Here is a 21866-nt window from a genome sequence, read left to right as displayed (position 1 = left end):
TACGTATGCCGTTCCGAATTACTGACGAATCACGTCCTGTTGACCGAATTTTGGACCGAATCTGGATTTTACAAAACCGTATAATACTCGTACGTTTGCCGTTCCGTACGTTTGCCGAATCCCGAATTGCTAACTAGGCTCTCAATAGAGCTCTTCTATTCTGATGACTGTGCATTTTATCTCGGGAAACTAAGTCCCATGGATTAAGTTTTCGAAGTAAGCTTGGTAGATTCCAAAGGGAAATTTAGGCGCCTATTTATATGCATTGATTTGATTTGACGTGAGTGAGTGAGGTACCCCGGAAGGTCCTTGTTAAGAAATTGCCGATTACTGGGCCATAACGCAAACACGAGTGGTTTTGATATCTAAAATGGGGATCATTTGGTGGTATTATTTGGTGGGACTTTTTGGCGGTATTTTTCTTGGTATGAATCGGTGGTATTTTTTGTGGGAGACTCCAAAAAGTGAGCGCCTATTTATAAGCATTTATCGATTTGAATTGACGTTAGTGGGGTATACTGTATATCTTCTATCTCGACGCAAACAAGTGTTTTTGCCTTTTTGGTACCAAAGTGGGAATCATTTGGCGGTATTATCTGGTGGTACTTCTTGGTGGCAGTTTTTGGTGGTACCAGGTATTATTTGGTTGTAGTTTTTGGTGGTATTAGTCAGTGGCATTTTTTGGTAGTAAAACCGGTATTATTTTGTGGTAGTTTTTAGTGTATTAATCCGTGGTAGTTTTTGGTGGTAGTTTTTGGTATTAAACTTGGTATTAATTGGTGGTATCTTCGTGGTAGTTTTTGGTACTATATTGGTATTATTTGATGGTGGATTTTGGTGGTATTAATCGTTGGTATTTTTTTTGATCGTAGTTTTTGGTACTAAAATTGGTATTATTTTGTGGTATCTTTTGGTGGTATAAAACGTCTCCTAAAGATGAATCATATTATTGGGGCTTCGACCCAATAGGATTTTGGGACTTAAAATGATGCTAGATTTGTGCTCGTGTTATGCACCGGGTATTTTCTTTTTTTTTAATCATGTTTTGAGAGTTAGGCATGCTCTCCGAGGCTAGGATGGCTAGGAGGAGGACTAAAGAAGTGTCGCACGAGAACCAGCAGTTGCGTCTCGCTGTGGATATGGCCAAGGAAGAGTCTCTGTCACTTCGTCGGGATAAGGAGTTAGAAGGTATGTAGTATGTCCCTTGTCTAAAGTTTTCGTCGTAATGGTAGGTTTTTGAATTCTGAATTAGTCCCTCTATTGATAGCCACCGTCCATCATTTGGGGGAGGGGATAGATATTAATGGTCATAAGCATGTTAGAGATATTTACAATTCAAATCTCGATGTGAGCTCTCGTCAATGCAAGATTGATTGTCTGGAGAATGAGATCTCTCAGCTTCGGACCGATGTGGATGTTCACTGAGATCGTATTGTTGAGATTCGTGCGATGTTAGAGAATGCCAAGCAGGTAGCAGTAACTCGTTCGAATGAGATCAAGTTGCTTCGAGATCAGAAGGACGAGCTTATTGAGTGGCAGTCCGATCATCTTCCCCAGCTAGCGCGGGCAGAGGATGATAGGGAAGAACTCAAACATCTTAAACGAGCATATATGAAGCTTGAAAAGGAGCGTGATAGGCATTTACTATCGTGTCCTTATGGCAATGGTGCCATTACGTCAACTGAGGCACACATCGTTGCTTTAGATAATGAGAAAGTCCAAAGGCTTCTGTTTTAGCTGAGCATGAAGGTTGTCTGTTTAGCAGCTTTTGCTTTTAGATGTTGCATTCCTTGTGGAATTTATTTTGGATTAACTGTATCTTTTGTGCCTTGCAAAGGCTCGGATTATTATTATTGTTCTATCAATAAAATCGACTACTGGTTCCCTTGTATATGCCAGCTGAGTTAATCTAGAATTAAGATTGTCAACCACTGGTTCCCGTGTATATGCCAGCAGTGTTGATACTAGAATTCAAACCAGTATCTCAATCTAATAGGATTTTTAGGTTTTATATTGGCAGTGACCTTCAGACAGGTACGGGAAACACCATTCACCTTAGTTAACATTCACAAACATTTATCTCTATATCCATCTTCTTAATATCTTCATGTGTTTGTGATTAGTTAGATTCCGAGTATTGTGGTTTGTTCAGCTTTCTGAGTAGAGCTCTATTTATACATAAATTTAGGTTCGCAACAGGTTTTTTCCTGCAATCATTGATATCTCTAGTAAACCCCACGAGACTATAACTCGTCCACTAGGGACACCTAGGGGTTCAAAGGTTTGTTATACATGCTAAGTGTGACCATAACACACGAAGTTGTTTGTATGTTTTAGAATTATTTTGTTTGATTTGCTCGAGGACTAGGAAAGTCTAAGTGTGGAGGAATTTGATAGGCATCTAAAACAGCTTGATATTTATCTATTGTTTATGCTTTCTTTGCAAGTTTTCTTGTAAATTATGTATCTTATGTTTGCTTTTGAGTTTATTAGGTGCAATGGAGTCGTTTGAAGCAAAAAAAGGAGAAATGAGCCACTTGGAGCGAAAATGGCAAAAAAGCTAGGTTGCGCAAGGAGGAGGTAAAGAATGAACTGTCAGTTTCCCATAACTGACAGTTGAGTCAAAGAATTAAGTTGTCGGTTCTCTGGAACTGACAAGCCAAATGGTCATTGGGTAGCCTATATCAAATAAGTGGGTGTCTATAGTAATCTCATTCATTATAACCCTATAATCTAGAGAAATATCTTCTCTTCTCATTATTGTGTCGGTCTGAAAGTTAGAAATGGGAAAAACCATGGCGGCACAAAAATCAGTTGAAGGGAGAAATTCAGAGATGTTAATGGTGAAACTGAATCAGGAGATAGTTTTAGTTAACACTACACCAAATTCTGGGATTAGTAACAGCAAAGAGCCGTTACAAAAGGTTGTCACCTGTTGCAAAAGAGGGTATACAAACTTTTTAACGACTTTTTGGCCGCTACGAATTTGGGTTGTAACGTCCCTCGAACAGGTGTGAGCCGTTATGAGTTTGCCACGTGGTTACAGCTTCGGGACGTTACGAATTTTGTTTGTAACAGAGATCTCGTAACGTCGTCCAGCCGTTACTACGTGGCATATTGTAACAGCTTAGAGCCGTTACTACGTGGCAGATTGTAACATTTTTAATCCGTTACGAACTTTTTTGTAACAGCAGAAAAATAACTGCCAGTCAACCTTGACTGGTCAAAATTGGTCAATGTTGACTAATATTGACCGGCAGTTCATTTTCTGCCGGAAATCAGCCAAAATATCAATCATCCAGCATTCATCATCCACAATCAACAGTAACTTGTTCAATCAATTCAAATCACATTTAATCAATTTATATAACATTCAATCAAGTCATATCAAAAAAGAACAAAATTCTTCTAAGTACGAATTTTTGTTATTGTTCAGTATCAAATTACAAGGGAATACATAAAAATTTAGTAAGTAAGTTCCTAAGTCCAGACAAAAAAAGGTAGTTGCCCACCTTGATGATCCTCCCTGCAATGTCGAATTTCCCATTCAAACTCTGAGCAGTTTTAGCATCTTCAAGACGACAAAACCGAACCCTTTGCACTGTCCAGTCTCTGGTCAAGAGGCACCAGCTCCACGACCCGAATGTTCAAACACCTGGAAAAAACAATATCACCTTAAATAAGATCAAGTTTGGACATTGGACATCTTACTTATTACACAACAGACATAGTAATCCTTACAAGAAAAGGAATGCTATATTAGAGAGCATTCGAAAGAAACCAAAACATAATGAAAAGAAAATAAAGAACCTTGTCCAAGGAGCAGGTTCATTGTCACATCGAACACAAGATACCTTCATACTTTTTTGCCCTGTAAATAAAACTTTCTCATTAGAACCAACTTAAGAAAGTACTAGAAGAGCAGAAATGATCAAACTATAACATGGTATTACCTGGAAGCATGCATGGTCTCCCCAACTGCACAACAGATTCGAAAGCATAGGTAAAGGCCTCAAAAGATAAGAAGTATAGATGCTTCTTGACCAGGGATAAATTATTTACTTGGGACGTATCATTTGTGATGCTTCGTAGTAGTTATTGACAGAGATTGTTGGGAAGGCCCTCATGGTCAATATAACTTTGGCATGTCTTAATCTCCGAAAACAACTGCCAAGAACAATGAAAAAATAAATCGAGTGACTTGTAATGTTGAACAGCTTATCTTTGGGTTAATAACATTAAACAAGATTGGTACCTGCGAACTTTTCCAAGTTTCGGTTCTTTACATGCTAATACTTTAACATATAACTTTGTTTAATGGAAAGCAAGCATATTACAATTGCTTGTAAGGGAATCTCTGTTATGGGTCTACGGTCGATAAGTGGTAAGCAGGTACTGAATTCAAAGCTTCTAAAAAAGCAAGAGCAGTCGAAATATTACCTGGTCGATGCAAGTGACCCTAACCCATTGCTGCAGCATTTGGTAAGGAAAAGGTTGAACCAATTTGGAAAGCAACCTGTAGGAGAGGCAATGCCTGCTTCTAGATCGTTCTCAGCAGAACCACCATTTCCTTCATATCCTCCATCCATGTCACAGCAGCAACTCCACAGTTCCATACTTCCCCTGTACTTGAACTTTGATCTTGTCAGACAGAGCAACTTATATAAACTCAAACATACAAACAAAACCAGAGACATCTCACTAGACCAAATTCTGGGATTAGAAACAGAACTAAGCCGTTATTAAACTCCCACAGCTCACAACCAAACTCAGCACCACCTGACTCAGCCACAGCTCACAACCAAACTCAGCCACCACTTCACCATAAGAACCACCAACTTCAGTTCATTTGCACCCATTTCTAGATGCAACACTCATTTCCATCTGCAATTATGCCTGTAATTCATACCACCAAAGAAAAACCAGAGTAACTAAAACAATAATCAGTGAAAAACATGACAAAAGATGGATGGCTGGATCGGAAAGAAGAGACCTCGTTATTATCGAGGATAAAGATATCTTCTCCTTCTATCTACGCCTCATCTTTCTCCTCTTCACACTCACTCCTCACTCCTCAGCTTGTCTTTCCCTCTCCCTCCAACCACCACCGACTACCTTCAAAGAAATCATCTATCTACCACATCCATGAACAACACCAACACCGATCTTCAGCACAAAAACAACATCGATCTTGTAGTTAGACCGTTGGCCATTAGTGAAGTTAGGGTTTGGTTTTTCAAACAACATCAGGTACAATTAGGTTTCAATTCAAGTTCTCGTTATTTCTTTTCTTATAACTTTATTTGTTGATTTGGTTGATTCTCTACACTGGGTTTTAATCATTTTTCGATTATTGGTTGATTTCAGGTTGATTTCTCAATTTGGTGCGATATTAGGGATTGATTTTGCAAACTTCACAGGTACAAAATTTGAGTTTTAATTTATTTATTTTTTGTTGATTTGGTTGATTCTCTTCGTTGGGTTTTAAGCTTTTTTCGATTATTGGTTGATTTCAGGTTGATTTCTCATTTGGTTTATTAGGTTTGATTTTACAAATTTCATCAGGTGCAAAATTTGAGTTTTATTTTTTTTTCTTTTCTTTCAACTTGATTTTCTTTTTAGTTGGTGTCTTCATTGGGTTTTAACCATTATTTGTATTTGTTTGATTTCGGGTATTTATTGTTTGATTTCAGTCAGACAACTTAAGTTATAGGAACATCTTCATCAGGTAAAAGTTTTATCTGATTTTGGTATTTGGGTGATGTTAGTTGTTTTCATGATACTGAAGTTGGGGTTTGTTTGTTTAGATTTAGTCTACTGATCATGTATTAGGGTCTAGGTAATGAAGTAATATGTTTAATTTTAACTGATTTTGTCTCAATTCATGTGAAAGGATTACTGGTTTGGTGATGTTAATGTACAAGCACGTTCTGTTTTCTTCGAAGTAATTTTGTTTTGGTTGATGTCAAATGTAACGGGATTTCTGTTTTAACAACATGATAGTTATAAAATGAATACTTCAGTGGTTGTACGTATATTAGTATTTGATTACGTATGATGTTATTCTTAGTTCCAATATGACTTAGAATGATGATTTTTAATCCAAGTTGACTAGGTTTTTGTGTTACTTTGTTAATCTTTCAAATTAATTTTCTTGTAGACAAGTATGATATGAGGAGAGGTCGGTTTGCAAAGAACGGACTGATTCAGTACCAGATTGTATGCCAACAAGTTAATGTTGGTTCTCTGGAAGAGGTGATCAAACCATTTTTGCATCTTTCAACTGAGAAAGTTGAGAATGCAAAGACCCAGCAGAGGCTTTAGAAGAAGCTCTAGACATTGATGACTTGGAAGCGGATAAGAGGCCTAAGACTTGATGCTGATATATTGGTGGAGAGAAGGGAAAGGATATATCTGACCGCGAGCTTGTTACTCTATGGTTAGAGGCCTACAGAATGGTTCTCGAAATTCTCCGTAACAACACTAAACTAGAAGCATTCTACGCGGTAAGCCATCTGATATTTTAATTAGGTTTACCTCCTTTCAACCGCTTTTTATCTCTTAGGCATTTTTGATTTTTCATCTTGATGAGTTTGAGTGTAATATTTCTCTCTATTGTAATGATGACTGCACACCGAGTCTTCCAGTTTTGTAAGAAGCACAAGAGAACAACTGAATTCTGTAGGCTTTGCGACATAATCAGAAACCATCTTGCAAATCTTAACAAATACAAGGACCAGAAAGACATACCTGACTAATTGAGATTGAACTTTGGCAGGTATGTGGAGAATAATTAGTTCCATAGTCCAAGTATTTGCGTGGAAAAAACTACCTCGGTTCTCTATCTGAATTTTGTTATCTGATCTTGTGCAGGAATCTTTTCGTTTTGTGTAAGACATTCATGGTTTGATGTGTATGGTAAAGAAAACTCCCAAGCCATAAGTGATGGTCATTTATTATGGCAAGCTGACGGAGATGTTCCGGGTTTCGAACTATCAACTTTATAATGCATATGCATGGTCCAAACTGTTCTCACGACAAAGGTAAATAATTACGAAACACATGTTCCACCTTGTTCTAGTATTCATAGTGTTAATGGTGGGTTTTTTGTTGGCCACCTTGTTCCAAACTGTGATTGGTCACTTTGGTTCTGTTGGGGTCTGTTGATATTACTGAGCTTTGTCAGATATTTATGGATTGCAAGTGACTTTGCAGGGTATAGATTTTGTAAACCTTGTTGATGTATATATGGTGTGAATCATGGGATTCCATCTAATAAACTCCAAAATGTGGAAAGAACCTGAGTGGATTAGTAGTATGTTGGGGGACCACCTGTATAGAGTTTGGTTCTGCAGCTGTTGGGGGTGTCCTCGTGTTAGCTAGTCCAAACTGGTAGCTAGGATTATCTTTTAAATTTCTATATGGTAGATTGATTAGTCCTATTTTGGCAAACTACTGCAATGATATTCAAGTGGTATAGGGTAGGAGTATCGTAGCTTGTGGATTGGTTCCTTGTTTTTCTTTAAAATGCGGAATACTGTGAATGTCTCCATAGAATATGATGGCTGTTACGGCTTGGGATGGATGGTTTTTATTTCAAATACAAAATAAATTCCATTGGGTACTGATGATAAGCTAGGAATTCTTCATGTTAAATGGATTGTCTCCCAAATTTATTTAAAATGTCAGAGTGTCTCTTTTGATTGTGTATACTCTATTTAACTTGTAAATCTCGTTGTCTAGATTTAGACCATCCTCATCTTAACGTACATTTTTAATATCAGGGGTTTGTTATATGTGACCTAGGTTGCAATTTATAAAGATTGGCAATGCGAAAACTCGTGTTGTCTGGCTGTTCCTAAAATTATACTTGGTTATCTATGAGCTTTGGTTTATTTCATACTCAAACTGATGCATAATGGTCGATTTTGCAGCACTTGGGAACTGTAATCAAGTCTCGCATCCCAGGCCTCCAGTCGATAATTAATAAAAGTATTGCTGAACTAGAGGCGGAATTGAGTCGTTTTGGCAAGCCTGTTGCTTTTGATGGTGGAGTAAGTCTACCTTAAATCTCAGTATTCAATTCAGAGCCTATTGTCTTTAGTCTTCAATATGCACTTATGAGAAAACATGCACTCAGTTATGGAGATTTGTCGTCTTTTGGCCTAATCCACTACTTGTGGTTTTTTGCAGGGTAAACTGTACCTGATTATGGAGATTTGTCATCTTTATGATGGAATTTACAAAGAACATCTTGACGGCATGTATGTAGCTGGTAGATTGGAATGTAGCTGGTGTTACTTTCTGGTAGATTGGAATGTAGCTGCCCCTGCCCACACATGTGAGTTGACAACAAAACTTGAACCTCCTTTTGTGATTTGATTTTGAGTTTTATCTGTTGCCTTAGAATGATCTATCTGTTCCCCTGTGATGTCGTTACTTACAAAAAACAAAAACACATGAGTTTCCAAAGGATTCAACCCATTTCTTTGTATCTGCCTTCGATTTCCCTGTCAGCTACAGATATTAATTTTGACTAATGAGCCAACTGTTGTTTACATGATCCTTATACCTTGAACATTACATTTATGGTATTGGTGGTTGGTGTATGTTGCAGGAACGACGTTCTTTGTCGTATGTGAACCAGGGACACAACACATGGATGCTCTACTTGATATCATTTATGAAGTATTGGCTAAGTTCATCGTCATCGGAGGAGCTTATCGTTTTGTTGTTTAACATGTTGTTTTTAGATTATTATCTATTAGTTTAGCATCTTGTTGTTAGAACTTATTAGCTACCTAGCTTGGACATGTTTTGTATTGAGCCAAAATTTCATCTTTTTTGTGTAATTTTAAACCAAATGGATAAAGTGAATGAATGTGGAATTCTCAAGTTTGAGTTTAAATTTGGATTTCATTTGAGTTCCATTTTACTTGACTTTGACTTGACTTTTTTTGAGTTTCATTTGACTTAACTTTGAGTTCCAGTCAGATTATTTCAGATTTTAGCTATTCAGGCATTTCAGCAAGTCTGAATTTATATTTTTTTTATATTATAATTTAAATCTGAGACTCACGGCTAAGGGTCTGTAGCTCGTAACCCTTAAAATACGTCGTTATTTGAGACCCACGGCTAAGGGTCGTACAAAACAGCGGCGCTTTATCAGAGACCCCAACAGAGACTGTTGGAAATGGTCGTATAACTCGTATATATGACTTGTCCTGACGGTCGCGGAACATCTGTTTTCCACTAGTGAATTCTAGTATCCCCTGCTTGTTGAACCAAGTGTAAAAACAACTAGAGAAAGGCAAATCCATAAGCTGAGCATCTTGACACATAGACTAAAATCTTGAAAATGGGAAGGTCTAACCTCATCTCCACCAATCTCATCAGTTGGCTTCAATAAGAATTAAAATCTCCAAGGACCATCCAAGGTTTAGAATTAGTTTGAGAAAAAACAGTAATATCATTCCATAAAGATCTTCGGAGAGTCACATCGTTATAGCCATAGACAAAGGCAATCACGAAACAAATATTTCCAATAGTAACCACCTCCACAAAAATAACTTGAGAAGAAGCATGGATTAAGGGCACCCTTACAGAATCAGGGTTCCATCCAATCCATATTCTACCAGATTCATCATTATGTAATTATCTATAAAATGCCATTTAGGCATAATTTTATTTCTAGTTCTACAAGCATTAATACTTTGGACATGGGTTTAAACCAAGCCAATTATTGAAATCTCACTACTTCTAATAAGAGAACTAACTTCCACTTGTTTTAGAGGGTCGTTTAACCCCCTAATATTCCAAACTGCTATTTTAAACATTATGAATTTGGGTAAGATTTGGTTTCTTACCTCTACCATACTTCTTCAGGTCAGGTCCCTTAGAAGAAAAATCCTTCTTAGCCAAATCAGACCCTCCAGCTTTGTGAAAATGAGATCTAACCCCTCCACCATCAACATTAAAAAGACTTGAATTAGTAGAATTTAAATCCTTGCCCTAAATTGATGTATTATGCATAATATTTAAGTCTTTTTCACCCAGTACTTCAAACATATTAGTTGTCTGAATAACTCTGCCAGCAGGAGGCTTCTCTATTGGTACCTCAGTTCTATTCTCTAGAAGATTAACATACTGTTCAACCCCATCCATAGATCTAGGAATGTTCTCTTCATTATGAGAAACACTACACCCTCTTCTATTTGTCTATTTTCGACATTATTCCTATTTCTCTTAGATACCTTAACCACCCATTCTCCTTTATCATGCTTAGTTTTAGCAGCTTGAGCAGACAATTTCTTACACTTAAGAGTTGAGTGATTAAATGTCTGACAAAATGTACACATGGGAGGTTTCCATGGGTATTCCATAGAGACCTCAAAAGCAAATTCACCATCCATATAAAATGGAATTGAACTAGGAAAATCACAATTGGCATCCACCTCAACACAGACTCTAGCATAATTCATTCTAGATTTGTTCAAAGTCTGCTTATCTAACATAATAGGAGTACCTACACATCTTGCAATATTACCCATACCAGTTTCATTCCACATATAGAGTGGGAATTTTCTCAAGTTAATCCAAACTGGACTAGTCTTGAGATCCTCCAGCTCCTTCTCAAGATCCTTATGCCATGGTCTAATAATAAAAAGCTGACTAGAAATATGGAAAGATCCGTGTTATAATACAATAATCATATCTTCTTCAAATTCAAAATCAAATACAAAGGAAGACTATCCATGAATAGTCATAGTAAATTCACCTTTTAATTTCCAGATACGAGAGATAACATTCTTAACCCACATAAGTGCAGGACGTTTACCAACAAAAACCCAACAACATAATCAGCATAAGAAGAAGAAACAACTTTCTTACCATTAATAATCATAGGTTGTTTGAACATCTTCTTCTCCTGTTGAGATTGAAGCTTAGCACCAGAGAAAAATTCAGACCAAACAATAGATCCAAACCTAGGGGACGGGTATGATCAAACCCAGACCTAGATCTTTGATTCAACAACTGACCAGAAGAACTATCAAGAACATGAATAACCCCGTAGAAGAACCCTCTGCCTGGTGGGAGGAAATAGACAGAGGTGGTTGAATGAGAGGAACCGTCTGTTAAGAATTTAAACTTGATTTTAGTTTAGAAGTGTCTAGAATTATCTAGGCCCAACTAGTCTATTGTATATTAGTCCATAATATTGTAGCCCATCTAGAGACTTCATGGATATTAGAGCCCAAGTTCTCTAGAATATTTTAGTTAGTTGTAAAGTGAATGAGTCATGAATATTCTTGACCAAACTAGAGTAGTGAAGAGTTGGTTAAGAGATCCTATAAATAGCGCAATAGACATCATGGGGAAGACGTAATTGAGTGAAAACCAAAATTAGTGGCAAGGTGAGAATCAAAGTGAGTTTATGTAAGAAGTTGTATGTACAACTATAGTTTTGAGAGTGAAATAAAAATTCAGTTTTTTCATTGAGTGTTGTGAGCCCATTTTCAAATCATTCAATACCCATTTAGCCCATTAACTCCAAAATCATTTCCAACAAAGTGGTATCAGAGCCATAAGATTCTAATGGCTAGTGAAATGTTTCCGTTTCATGTACCTAAACTCACCAAAGATAACTATGAAAATTGGAGTATTCAAATGAAGGCGTTATTAGGCTCGCAAGATGCATGGGATATTGTAGAGAAAGGTTATGTTGAACCGGATGATGAAGCGGCGCTTCCGCAAAATGAAAAAGATGCGCTACGCATTTCAAGAAAAAGAGACAAGAAGGCTCTCTACCTCATCTATCAAGGAATGGATGAATCGTCGTTCGAGAAGATATCGAGAGCTATTAATGCAAAGCAAGCATGGGAGATTTTGCAAAATTTATTCAAAGGCGTGGAGAAAGTAAAGAAGTTGCGGTTGCAAACTCTAAGAGGTGAGTTCGAATCTCTCTCCATGAAAGAGTTTGAATTAATATCGGATTATTTTTCAAGAGTTTTAGTTGTTGTTAATCAACTAAGAAGAAATGGCGAGGTCATGGGTGATAGTCGTGTGATCGAAAAAATACTACGGTCACTTGTTCCTAAATTCGACTATATCGTCGTTGCAATCGAGGAGTCCAAAGACGTTGAATCCATGACCGTGGATGAGCTCATGGGATCTCTTCAAGCCCATGAAGAAAGAATGAGAAAGAGAAATAAAGAGGGAGCGGTAGAACAAGTTCTACAAGCTAAGCTTACTTTAAAAGACAAAGGAGAGAGCTCTAGTAGTAATGCTAGAGGAAGAGGACGCGGCTACTACGGCGGAAGAGAAAGAGGCAAGCAAAATAACGATGATCAGAGGGCCAGAGGTCAAGCTCCACAAGAGGTCGTGGTAGAGGAAATAATTCATGGCGCAACAAAATAGGCCAAGGTATGACAAATCTCAAGTCGAATGCTATAACTGTCATAAGCTTGGTCATTATGCTTCGGACTGTCGATCTTCTTCAAATAATGTCGAGGAGAGAGCAAACTACGCTAGTAAAGAAAATCAAGAAGACCAGACCTTGTTGGTGGCATGCAAAGGAGGTGACTATGATGAAAACTGTACATGGGTGCTTGATACGGGAGCAAGCAACCATATGTGCGGCACGAAGGAGAAATTCGTGGAGCTTGATGAATCAGTTTCCGGCAATGTGACGTTGGAAATGGAGCGAAAACTCCGGTGAGTGGTCTTGGAAAATTTTGATTCGATTAAAAAATGGAAGCCATCAATTTATTTCTAATGTTTATTATGTCCCTAACGTAAAAATGAATATATTAAGTTTGGGACAACTCTTAGAAAAGGGCTATAGGATGAACATGGAAAACCTTAGTCTTTTCATAAGAGATAGGAGAGGAAAACTAATTGCCAAAGTGCCAATGACGGGAAATAGGATGTTCTATCTGAACATTCAAAATGACGTCGCGAGATGTCTGACTGCTTGTGTGAAAGACTCGTCATGGCTCTGGCATCTTAGATATGGACATCTAAATTTTGGAGGATTAAAGTTACTGTCCAAACAAAATATGGTTAGAGGTTTGCCAAGAATAGACCACCCGGATCAATTGTGCGAAGGATGTTTACTTGGAAAACATTTCAGAAAAAGTTTTCCTAAGGAAACACTGACGAGAGCCACAAAGCCACTGGAGTTAGTTCACACGACGTTTGTGGACCAATAAAGCCAAGCTCGTATGGTGGAAATAACTATTTCCTCATATTTGTCGACGATTTTAGTCGAAAAACATGGGTTTATTTCTTGAAACAAAAATCGGAGGTTTTCTCCAATTTCAAGAAATTTAAATCCTTGTGGAGAAAGAAAGCGGCTTCGAAATTGTGGCTATGAGATCAGACATAGGAGGTGTGAATTTACCTCGAAGGAGTTCGAGTCTTACTGTGAAGACAATGGAATCCGTCGGCCTCTTACGGTTCCATATACACCTCAACAAAATGGAGTTGCCGAAAGGAGAAACAGGACAATTCTCAATATGGCCGGAGTATGTTGAAGACAAAGAAGTGCCCAGGGAGTTTTGGGCAGAAGCAGTTGATTGCGGTTTACCTGATAAACCGTTGTCCCACAAAAAGCGTGTGGAACATGACTCCTTTAGAAGCATGGAGCGGAGTGAAACCCGGCGTCTCACATTACGAGTATTCGGAGTATCGCATATGCTCATGTGCCGAGTCAGCTAGAACGAAGCTGGATGACAGGAGCCAAGTACATATTTATCGGTTATGACTCTCGATCCAAGGGATACAAGTTGTACGATCCAATCAATAGAAAGGTCATCACAAGCAGATGTGGAGTTCGATGAAGAAGGCATCTGGGATTCGGTGTTCAAGAAAAGGATTACAATTTTCTCCCTATCGTAGAAGAAGAAGAAAAAACCACCTACCAGAATCTCCAGCTACTACACCACCTCCTCCCTCAGCGTTGCACCAGAATGATCCATCATCAGCAGATGAAAGCTCAAGCGAAGGCCCTTACGGACGAGGAGTTTAAATGATATCTACGGAGACAATATATCTCTTTTTGTCTCTTTGCAGATAGTGAACCAATAACTTTTGACGAAGCCGAAAGTGAAAATGGAGAAAGGCGATGATGAAGAAATTAAGGCTATTGAGAAAATAGCACCTGGGAGCTTGTAACACTTCCGAAAGGACAAAGAGCAATTGGAGTAAATGGGTGTACAAAGCCAAGAAAAACGCTAAAGGGGAGGTTGAAAGATACAAGGCAAGATTGGTAGTAAAAGGTATAACCAAAGAGGGATCGACTATGATGAGGTATTTGCTCCTGTTGCTCGTCTTGAAACTATAAGATTAATTATTCTCTAGCTGCCCAAAATGGAAAGTCCATCAAATGGACGTCAAGTGCCTTTCTAAATGGGCATCTTGAAGAGACGGTATATGTCGAGCAGCCGCCGGGTACGAAGTAAGGACAAGAAAAGTCCTGAAGTTGAAAAAGGCTTTATACGGCCTAAAACAAGCGCACCAAGCATGGTATAGCAGAATCGACAAGTACTTCCAAGAAAATAATTTTAAGAAATGCCCGCATGAACATGCTCTTATGTGAAGGTGATGAAAAGGAGATATGTTGCTCGTCTGCCTATATTGATGATTTGATCTTTACCGGCAATAATCCTACAATGTTCGAGGAGTTCAAGAAAACGATGACGAGAGAATTTGAGATGACGGACATTGGTCTTATGTCATACTATCTCGGGCTTGAAGTAAAACAACAAGAAAATGGAATATTTATATCTCAAGAAGGATATGCGAAGGAAATCCTTAAGAGATTTAAAATGGAGGAGTGTAATCCGGCAATTACTCCCGTGGAATGCGGAATCAAGCTATCAAAGATCGATGAAGGCGAGAAGGTCAATCCGACTCTTTACAAGAGCCTTGTTGGAAGTTGAGATACTTAACTTGTACAAGGCCAGATATTCTCTACGGAGTAGGACTAATCAGTCGCTACATGGAAGCACCTACGGTTACCCATATGAAGACTGCCAAGAGAATTCTGCGCTACTTAAAAGGTACGCTTGATTTCGGTTTATTTTACTCGTCATCAGACAAGTACAAACTCGTTGGATATGATAGTGATTGGGCCGGAGATTAGATGAAAGGAAAAGTACTACTGGTTTTGTATTTTTCCTCGGAGATACAGGCTTCACTTGGAGTTCGAAGAAGCAACCGATCGTCACACTTTCCACTTGAAGCTGAGTACGTCGCAGCAGCAGCATCGTGTGTTTGTCACGCGATATGGCTAAGGAGTTTAATGAAGAACTTAAAATGGAGCAGGAAGAACCGACTACAATATTTGTGGACAACAAGTCAGCAATAGCTTTAGCAAAGAATCCAGTGTTCCACGACCGCAGCAAGCACATCGACACACGGTACCATTTTATTCGAGAGTGCATATCGGAGAATAAGGTACAACTGAAATATACAAAGTCTCAAGACCAAGTTGCGGCAATATTCACAAAACCTCTAAAGCACGAGGTCTTCGTCAAATTACGAGAAATTCTTGGAGTTGGTTCAAATCAAGTTTAAGGGCGGCTGTTAAGAATGTAAACTTGATTTTAGTTTAGAAGTGTCTAGAATTATCTAGGCCCAACTAGTCTATTGTATATTAGTCCATAATACTCTAGCCCATCTAGAGACTTCATGGCTATTAGAGCCCAAGTTCTCTAGAATATTCTAGTTAGTTGTAAAGTGAATAAGTCATGAATATTCTAGACCAAACTAGAATAGTGAAGAGTTGGTTAAGAGATCCTATAAATAGCGCAATAGACATCATGGGGAAGATGTAATTGAGTGAAAACCAAAATTAGTGGCAAGGTGAGAATCAAAGTGAGTCTATGTAAGAAGTTGTATGTACAACTATAGTTTTGAGAGTGAAATAAAAATTCAGTTTTTTCATTGAGTGTTGTGAGCCCATTTTCAAATCATTCAATACCCATTTAGCCCATTAATTCCAAAATCATTTCCAACACCGTCGTCATTCCATAGAGGAAGACGGCAGAAAAAGAGAAAAACCCAAAACAACCAAAAAAAAACAAAAAGAATCGCACCACCTCACTCTTTCTTTCTCCTCACGTGTTTTTTAATTATTTTATTTATATGCAAATGTCACTTGCGTATAACTATCTCATAGAAATTTGTAACTAAAAGTTCAGGGATGAGATTAGTACCTTCAAGACATTCACAAGCTTGTGAAGCCGCTCTACCACATGATGTAACACTCTGTCAGTTCCAGAAACAACTATTGTGGAGAGTGCTTCGTCCCGACTCAAACCGAAAGCAAGCGACTGAATATTATAACCCCTTCTAGCAAATACTCCAACAATTCCGTTTCTCATTCCATTTTAATCACCAACAGGTACAGAAACTGTATGACGTCCTGCATTTGTAATGAAATCTCAGTCTTAGCTAAAACATAGTAGAAATTAGTGCTGGTACGAATATACTTTAGTACGAAACAAAGTGTCAAATAGTATTAAGACTATTTACAGTTCTACAGTTTTCAGCTTTCAGTAATTAGACTTTCGTAACATAATCACTGTATCTTTCATTCTCCAATGGAAACTCTGAGAACATCACTCTCAAATCCACCCAAGATTACTCCCCCTTTTTTCCCCAATTTTTTGGTAATTTAATATCCTATAAACCCAAACAGAAGCATCAACCTAAAACTAGGTCAAAAAGAAAAATGATACCCAGAAGAATTCAAGCATAATGGAGTAATCTTCATCAATAAGAATTACAAAAATGAAATTGATTTTACCTGGACCTCTCCCGAGAAGGTGAAGATTCAGTGGTCGAAACCGCATTGTTATTATCTTTAGTTGCAGAAACAATAAATTTCTGCTGAATTCCAAAACCCCTACATTTTGGTAACTCATACTTTCTAAAATCAAGTTTTAACCCTTTGTTGGAAATTGAAGATTGCGTGGGTTTGATAGGAAGAAGAGTGTGAGTTGATGTTTCCGCCATTGTTGAGATGAGATTTTGGGAGAAAGGGGACTTTGGTTTCTAAGTGCGGATCTGCGAGACACTGGTAGTACCTTTCAAATGTGGGACAGTGGGAGTGGAATTACCTCTCCATTCTCAGTAACTTTGAGGAAACGTCCGAAGGATATGGAGCTGCACAAGACAAGCCCAACTTACCCAAACCCGCACGCAGCGGATTGGTAATTGGTTATAAATAAAAAACCTGTTATAATTGGGTTGGTAGTTGGTATTAGCTAAAACTCGTCCGATCTTGCCCGAAAAAACCCGCTAAATGTACACCATTGATAAAACTAATCAATCATAACCGTCCGTTATTGAAACCCTAGTGATACTAGTAGATAAGATAACCCTCATTCTCTCCACTTTCTAGTCTCTTCCTCTCTGTTCGGCCTCCTCAGTTCTTCTTCACCTACGATAACTACTTGTCTACTTGTTCACCCACAGTCCAACAACAACAATTCAGTACAGATATACCACCTCTTAAACTCGAACACTGGTTTTGTTAGTATATGACTTACAATTTTTGAAAGGGTTTTTCCACTTTTTTATTTTTGAATTTAGTTTATGGGAAAGAACTTGGGTCACAGAAATACGCCACGAGCAATTTGTATGCTGGGCACTAGTGTCTAAGATTGTCTGATTGATTTCGACGACTCTATTGTGCTGATTCTGCTGAACATATAGTATCAGTATCTTTTTCTTTTTGAAATCCAATTGGGCGGTTAATTATTGAGTAATAAATTAGTCAAATGAGAAATGATAATCTAGTCACTTTTTAAATGTACCACTGTCTATGTTCTCTTATTTTCTCCAAGACACCAAGTTGTTGTTCTTACTTCTAAGGCTCCAAATTTTGAAAGGCTATGTTTTAATACCATAATAATTTCGTCCAATCATTATGGTAGAGTGGTTATTTGCATCTGGACAAATTTCCGATGAAAGATCTGCAAGTACTTGTGGCAATCAACATAGCTAGATAACTTAAGTAAGAAGTATGTTTAAACTTTAAAACATGTGTGTGTGAATGATCATTGAATTATAGGTGAAAAACTTGCAGAAAATATTGAACTACAACCTGAAGCGGGCTTAAACCCGAAACTGACTGACTCGTAGCGGGCGGGTCAAAAAACCCGTCAGATGCTTGTGGGTGCGGGGTTGGTTATGAAAATAAAACCCGCTATAGTTGAGTTGGTAGTTGGTATTAGCTAACATCCGACCGTCCGACCCATGTGCAGCTCTAGAAGGGTCGTACTGTCTTTTCAATCATTCGAGTTCTAGATGTTTTTCTGAGATGGGATTTTTCCTTTGGCAGGTCCACGCCCTTCCCGTTTTCCGGGTGCCTATTATCTTTTTCGACAGCGCTGGGGATGGATGGACCGATAGAGGTGGGTGGTCCACGCCCTTCCACCACGGGGTTTGATATGGGTGATTATTTCAGTGAAAATGGTTAGATGTTGATGGTCTATAATTAGGCATGCACAGGAACCGCACCGTAACCGATGACCGCATTGAAACCAAAACCGAGTCGTAACCAAGCCGAACCGTTAATCCAACGGTCGACACGGTTTAAACTTTGATAACCGTTAGATCTTCGTCTCGGTCAACGGTTTCACCATTTAAACTGACCGAAACCGCACCAGTAAACCGATTAATTCAGACCGTTGATTTATTTTTATCCTGATCGATCCTAGCCATCTAAAAGATTGAACCTACACTATATATCGAAAACCTAATTTTCAAGCACTCTTCTCTTCTTCTTCACTTCCTCTCCGACACAGTCTTCACTCTTCACTCAGTCGGCTCTTCACTCAGTCGGCTCCACCACTAGTAGCATATGTACCACCTCTCCTCCACCTCCATTAAGAGCACCACCACCTCTATCTAGTAAATTTTCTTCTCTTCTATTTTTCCTTCTTGTTTATTCTTTTGAGTTTTGATTGATTTTTTTTTTATCAATTTCTCGGGTTTTTTTAATTATTCTTCTGGTATGGCTTCTTCTGGTTTCACTACTTCGAGATGGTTTGATTTCTGTTTATCAATCGATTTTTGTTGTCAATCTTATTTTTCTGTTTATTTTTCTTATGTTAGGGTTATTATTATTTTTTATGTTTTTTGGTTTCCATGCAGAAGACCCTGAGGACCAGGAGATGGAGTTCTTCATTAAGTAAAGTTGTGGGTTATTTCAAACAGGTAACTAGTGTTTCTTCTTTTTGTTCAGAGATTTTTATTTGCTTTTGTTATTGGAAAACCCATTTGTTTGAAAATGTGTTTGAGGCTATTTGTGTTGTGTTTTTTATTGAGATTTATAGGGTTAGATCTGAGCTTGCTTCATATAGTATAGGTTTGTTTCATAGTATAGGTTCTTGCTTATTTGAGTTTTAGTTTATTTGAGTTTGATGATAATGGTGATTTGATAAGACTCTCTGTTTAATTTTAATCTAAATTGAGTTAGATGGCTAAAATTTTGGAAATGATGTTTATTACATAGATATGTGTGCTTGTATTAAGAACTTTCTAGCCATTTCAGAAATTTCCAATTCAACTAACTTGTTTATATTTTGAAGGGGTTGTAATTGGTAATGGTTGGATCAAGTTCAGCTTCGTTATCGAGCAAGATGTCAGGTGCATCTCCAGCCTCTTAATCCCCTGCAGCTGGGTCTACTGAAGTGACACCTTCTGTAACACCTGAAGTTGACCCTACACAAGCAACACCGCAGGCTACACAGGACCCTGCACCTGAAAGTGAACCAAAGAAGAAGGGGAAAGTTAGATCTAAAGTATGAAATGATTTTGTAAGGCTCAGTGAAAGAGAAGCACAATGTAAGCATTGCAAGAAGAAAATGCAAGCCCATTCTCGAGGAAATGGGACCTCTAACATGAGGTCACATTTAGCCATATGTACTGACAATCCTAACATGAAGTTGAAGGGACAACAGAGTTTAATGTTTCCACCACCAAAGCCAGGACAATCATCACAACTGGTTGTTGTTGGTTTTGACAAGGATATGTGTAATGGAAGCTTCAAAAACGGATCATATTGTGTTTTTCCAAATCAAGGATCACAGTGGAATGGAAATTGGCAAAATGCTAGAGAAATGTTTGCTGGATTGGGGGATGGAAGATGTTTTCGGTGTGACTTTGGACAATGTCAGTGCAAATAGTGTAGCAATTGAATTTCTCCAAACAAGTGTCATGAATTGGACATGAGCAACTGTTAGATCTTAATACATGCAGGTTGATTGCTTTTATTTATGTATAATTCAAATATTTATGTGGTTGCTTTTCTTGATAATTAACCACAAATTTATGTCTCTTAAATACTCATATATGTGTTTGATTTCTGATTAAGGATTTGCTTATATGTTTTGTTAATCATATCATTATTTATCTTTAATAGAATTAAACCAGAAATTGGGTTTATATTTGTTTATAATTGTTGTCTCTGTAGTCAAACAATCATGTGACCTCATATTGAGTTTACAACTGAGAATTTAAAAGGCATTGTTTTTCTCTTAGATGTTGCAATTTCTACTCTTTTCTACTATTGGACTTTGTTCTGTATGATGTCATGCATGTAGAATATAGATTACTTGTTGATACCTGACTGAACAAGGAGAACATAAATTACAGTCGTTTAGTCTTCCTTTTTGTTTCTTTGTTGTTATGGTATTTCTTTCAGAAAATAATGTCGCATCTGGTTTAGTAACTTATGATATTTCCTTGTTTCATTCTTAACAGGTGAGGTGTGATGCGCATGTTCTTGCGCTTGTTGTTAAGGATGCAGTGCTATTGAATCACAAGTCAATTAGAAGGATCAGATCAGTAATAAAGTATGTTACCGATTCTCCCTCTAGGTTTGCCAAATTTAAAGAACGTGCTTTTCTTGAAAAGATTGATTGTAAGAAAATGGTTTTCTAGATGTGAAAACCCGATGGAATAGCACATATCTAATGCTAGAAGCTGCAATTCCATATGAAAGGGTCATTAAGAGGTTCGAAAGATAAGATAAGAGCTTTCAAGATAAGTATATATATTTTCAAAGAAAATTCCGAAGAGGCTTTACCTAATACTGATGATGGTGTTATAATTAATAGTGAAGATTATTTTGATAGTTCTTCATCTAGTGAATCTAAATATGAAGTTGATGTAACTAAAAAGAAGAAGAAAAAGAACAAGCCTCGTCATCATGATTCATATGTTGCAGACTGGTCATATGTTAGGTGTCTTGTGAAATGTTTAAAGATCTTCTTGGATTCTACAGTTAAGTTTTCAACTTCAATACCGGTTACTACACATGAATTCTTATGGAAGTTAGCTTTGATACATGAATAGTTGGTTCGTCTTAGAGCAACTAAAGGAGATCATCATATTTCTAGGATGGCATAACTCATGTTTCGGAAGTACAACACATATTGAGGGGAGTACGAAGACATGAACTCTATTCTTTTTTTTCCTAAGTTGTTTGATCCTCGAGCAAAAGAGTCTTGTTCGAAGTTTGATCTTGAATGTTTGTATGAGCAAGATGAATTCAGGGTTAAAACTATTTTGAGTTGTGAAACAAGATATGGGAAAGCTTTATGAAGAGTACAACATCATGTATTCAAATGCTAATGTAAAGGAAGGTATTGGGTCAACAACTGTTGCAGGTGTAGATGACATGGTATTTTGTGTGCAAGAAGAAAACATTAAGGATATGCTCGAGTCGAGGAAGAAAAAACGAAGAATGAATGTCCATTGTACTTATCCAAAATCAGAACTTGAAAGGTATTTGATGGATGATTGTGAAATATCTACCAAGGATTTTGATATTCTGGCTTGGTGGCAGG

At 37.7% G+C, this 21866-nt stretch overlaps 1 protein-coding gene and 1 long non-coding RNA gene across 2 annotated transcripts; both read left to right on the top strand.

Annotated features, from left to right (window-relative positions):
- Positions 1-7927: 7927 nt before the first annotated feature.
- On the top strand, positions 7928-8724 carry LOC113346061. The gene is made up of 3 exons (XR_003358381.1): positions 7928-8054; positions 8194-8341; positions 8618-8724. It is a non-coding gene; the product is annotated as an uncharacterized LOC113346061 (long non-coding RNA).
- Positions 8725-14579: 5855 nt separating this feature from the next.
- Positions 14580-14942, top strand: LOC113346062 (uncharacterized mitochondrial protein AtMg00810-like). Its single transcript, XM_026589660.1, has one exon. The coding sequence runs from the start codon at positions 14580-14582 to the stop codon at positions 14940-14942; it is 363 nt and encodes a 120-aa protein (XP_026445445.1).
- Positions 14943-21866: the final 6924 nt, after the last annotated feature.

Source organism: Papaver somniferum, unplaced genomic scaffold (assembly GCF_003573695.1).
Source record: "Papaver somniferum cultivar HN1 unplaced genomic scaffold, ASM357369v1 unplaced-scaffold_91, whole genome shotgun sequence".
NCBI classification, from domain to species: Eukaryota; Viridiplantae; Streptophyta; class Magnoliopsida; order Ranunculales; family Papaveraceae; genus Papaver; species Papaver somniferum.
The sequence above is the reverse complement of the archived record's forward strand: the minus strand, read 5'-3'. Positions and strand labels throughout refer to the sequence as shown.

Bases quoted from the DNA above. Each gene is read 5' to 3' on its own strand.
- LOC113346062 (XM_026589660.1), top strand. From the start codon at position 14,580: ATGAACATGCTCTTATGTGAAGGTGATGAAAAGGAGATATGTTGCTCG.